The sequence below is a fragment of the Agrilus planipennis genome, unplaced genomic scaffold (assembly GCF_000699045.2).
Source record: "Agrilus planipennis isolate EAB-ADULT unplaced genomic scaffold, Apla_2.0 scaffold1961, whole genome shotgun sequence".
Classification (NCBI taxonomy): Eukaryota; Metazoa; Arthropoda; class Insecta; order Coleoptera; family Buprestidae; genus Agrilus; species Agrilus planipennis.
In genome coordinates this window covers 650-4272 of record NW_020440616.1, presented here as the reverse complement: position 1 = coordinate 4272, position 3623 = coordinate 650, and the positions used below count along the sequence as shown (strand labels likewise).

Below are 3623 nucleotides of genomic sequence, written 5' to 3'. Positions count from 1 at the left end.
CTTTTAGCTTTAAACTTTTTTGATTTCAAAGTTAAATTTGAAGTGGCACATTTGCTCATTAATTCTAATACAACAACAAATCGTTTCAAATGTAATCCTGTAGTTTTTATTTCGGTTATTACATAATATCCTTCTGCGGAAGCCGCTAAAGTTATGTTAAAGTAGAAAATATGATTGTGAGCAATTATTGTAAAATTGCTTTGTGGAATTGAGTAAAAACTAAGTATCTTTTTGTCTGACGAATCAGTAGCTTTGTGCCTTTTAAAATAATGTTTCAGTAAGTCATTAAAAAATCCAGAGTATTGACAGTCTGGATAAAAACATTTGAAAGGTTTTCGCTTATATGTTGTCTTTCCTGAAGATGTGTTGACACATGCATCTTCACTATATGCTGATGAAATATTCTCATTTAAATCCATTACAATGTACTACATCAGTTTTGGCCTTCTGTGTTCTTGTTCAAGAATAATTTAGTCACATCCAATACAAATTCTATGGAGTACATTTTATTTGTCTCTTTGTAATGAGCAATGTTTATATAAAATTAAGATGGAACTAGTTACACTTTTAATTCTATTCTCCCCCTTTAATGTAGCCAATGTTTTTGCCCAAAAATATATTCTACTTTTAATAAGTGTATAAATAATTTAATGCAATTATATATTATTGTTATTAGCCATTTGTAAATAAAAACTGACAAATCAAATGAATGTTTAATATGGCATTTGCTGATTATAGATTGTAAAAATCAGACTGTTTATATTTAAAATAAATAATATACATTTGGGGAATGTCACGATGTATAGAAAAAAACTTAATATNCTGGTCAGTCCCCATAATGGGGACGTGAAGGTTCCACCCAATACATTCCCAGATAATAAAATACGAATTAGGGTGGATAATGATGAATTGCTAACACCTCTTGTTGAACATGGACAGATCCGGTCGTTTAGAATTGACAGCCCTGAAATTGACTTAAAGTAATGAAAAATAGGAACGTATCTTTCGTTAATTGTTTTTGGTTAAAAGTATTGACTCAGGGAAAGGATTTTTGCAGAATGTATAATGAGTTGATTTTACAAGTAATCATAATAATTAATTGAAAAGTAAGCGACTACTCTTTGGATCGTGCAAAAATGTAATAATAGAAGTTAAGATTTTGGAATTCAAAGTTATATTAACATTTTGTTGTTGTTTATCCTCCTAAATTAATCAGTTTATTAACTTACAAAATATAACAGTACATTCCAATTTTATAGTGAACAGTATCCTATAATTTAATTTCATTGTTTTAGCAACTGGAAAGAAATAAAATCCCAGTTATATTTTAAAAATTTTGAAATTATTATTTCCCTGAGCATGCCAAATTTAGGTGTAGTAATAATGGACATAACAAACTTACGTTAGTGTCTGCTCTGTTTCCATATACATTTTATTTAGTATTATAACAAACCGATTCCTACCTAATTTCTTCATTCCATTTTATTGGTGCCATATAATATGTTCGCTTCAAGGAATTGCATTTTGTATTGCAAATACATAGATTTTTAAAATTATTTGGCAATATAGTATAGTGGATACCAGTATATATTTTATCTTTTGTATTTATTTACTACTTTTTAGAGTTTGTAAGAACACTGTTTTATTTTTTACATATACAGTTAAATTTACAGGTAGTAAGTAGGAGTCTTTTTACAAATTATATTTTCAAGTTGAATACTTGACAATTGTTTACAACATGGGACAGTCAGGCTGAGGAGGTGGGGAATGGGTGGAACGGATGGGGATGACTTTATACAGTAATAAAAAGGTTTTTAGGTGTGGGTAAAGGGGTACAGCTGTTGCATTAATACAATTGTACAATTTGAACTCCAAGCAAACGTCACTCCATAAGAAATTTAACAATGTTAGATTAGGTCACATTAGTTTTTGTTCCAATATTTGTTTTTTCAGTAGCCTCCACTCCTCCAAACATTTTTTTAGTGTTATACAAAATTCATCCCCTCCCCTTACATCCATTTTCTCCCCCTCCAACTGACGGTTCCATATTCCATGTTGTAGACAATTATAGAATACTGTAATGGTGTGTATCCCAAAGCTACTAGTCTTCAGTATGATTTTTTAAATCATTTCTATTGTTGTTCAAGTGATAAATTAAGTCAATGAATAGTTTTTGTTGGTCTTCAATAATGTTAATACTCAGTTGGATAAATAGATTTAAAGCAATTAAAAAAATAATGAAACAAAAAGGAAAACCGTCAAATTTTAGATATAGTGTAAATTATGTATATTAACAGGTCAGTTGTTGTAAATAACTAGGATGTTATTTTTAGAATGTAGAGTTTAGAAGTATTGTAAGTTGATTTTTTTTACTTTACAAAAAATTGATAATTATGATTAATATTTCAAAATATTGTAATTTATAAATAAATAAACTATCTATATAAGTTTTATTCTGCCTAACAGGTATGGCTTCATTCATGATAAACGGTTACCATCAAAAGTGGACCCGCAGGAAGCTAAAAAGCAACAGATTGAATTGGAAAGAGTTAAAAAATGGCGTAAAATGTTAAAGTCATGGAACTCTTCTGTTACTAAAGAAAAATTGCACAAACGTGTTTTCAAAGGCATTCCAAACTCTTTACGTCCACAAGTTTGGTGTCTTTTATTAAGTTTAGATAAAACCAAAACAGAAAATAGGGGAAAATATGATGAAATGTTAAAATTAGCTAGAAAATATTCTACTGATGCTAGACAAATCGATTCTGATGTCAATAGGCAGTTTAGAGAACATCTTTTTTATAGAGAACGATATGGAATAAAACAGCAATCTCTTTTTAAAGTATTAACCGCTTATGCAATGTACAATTCTGAGGTATTTGTTATTACACTGAAAATAAATCTTTTGCAATTTTATAATTATAATTTGTAGGTGGGCTATTGCCAAGGGATGTCTGGATTAGCAGGTGTACTTCTCATGTACATGGATGAAGAAGATGCTTTTTGGGCAATGCATATCTTATTGACCGATCCAAAATTCTCAATGCACGGTCTTTATAAAGAAGGCTTTCCGAAATTGACACGCTTTCTTGCTCATCATGATCGTATATTAACGAAATTTATGCCAGGTCTTAAGAAACATTTTGACAAGCATGGACTCGATGCCATTCTATATTCATTGAAGTGGTTCTTTGTTTGTTTTGTCGAAAGGGTAAGTTATTACAGATGCAATAAAAATATGATGTTATTTTAATACAACTGAACTGTAATAATTTTTGCATAAGTTATTGATATAACATTTGCAAATTTCAATAAAATCTAGAGTTTAAATTGTTAGAAGTTGTCAGTGTTTAAAAACAAAGTATTGTAAGAGTAAAAAGTGCTTAGAAGTGAACTATACCAATTTCTATATTATAAACATGCTTTAAATTCAGAAGAGTAATTATTTATTGCATTTTTTTCGTGGTGTTTATAACTTATTTATAATATATATACATTATANGTAAAAGAAAAATAAATAACGACAACACAGACTCTTTTAACAATGCACACTTTAAACTTTTTTTTAAATTGAAGAACATGGAGTACAGCAGACACTCTGTAGTGTGAACCAAAAAAGAAAA

The 3623-nt window shown here is 29.1% G+C and overlaps 1 protein-coding gene across 1 annotated transcript; it reads left to right on the top strand.

Moving 5' to 3' along the window:
• Positions 1 to 798: 798 nt before the first annotated feature.
• On the top strand, positions 799 to 3211 carry LOC108743670 (USP6 N-terminal-like protein; the record flags this gene model as incomplete). The annotated part of the gene is made up of 3 exons (XM_025979773.1): positions 799 to 980; positions 2467 to 2875; positions 2933 to 3211. Coding segments are annotated over exons 1-3 (870 nt in total), but the record flags the coding sequence as incomplete, so codon positions are not given.
• Between the last annotated feature and the right edge of the window lie 412 nt (positions 3212 to 3623).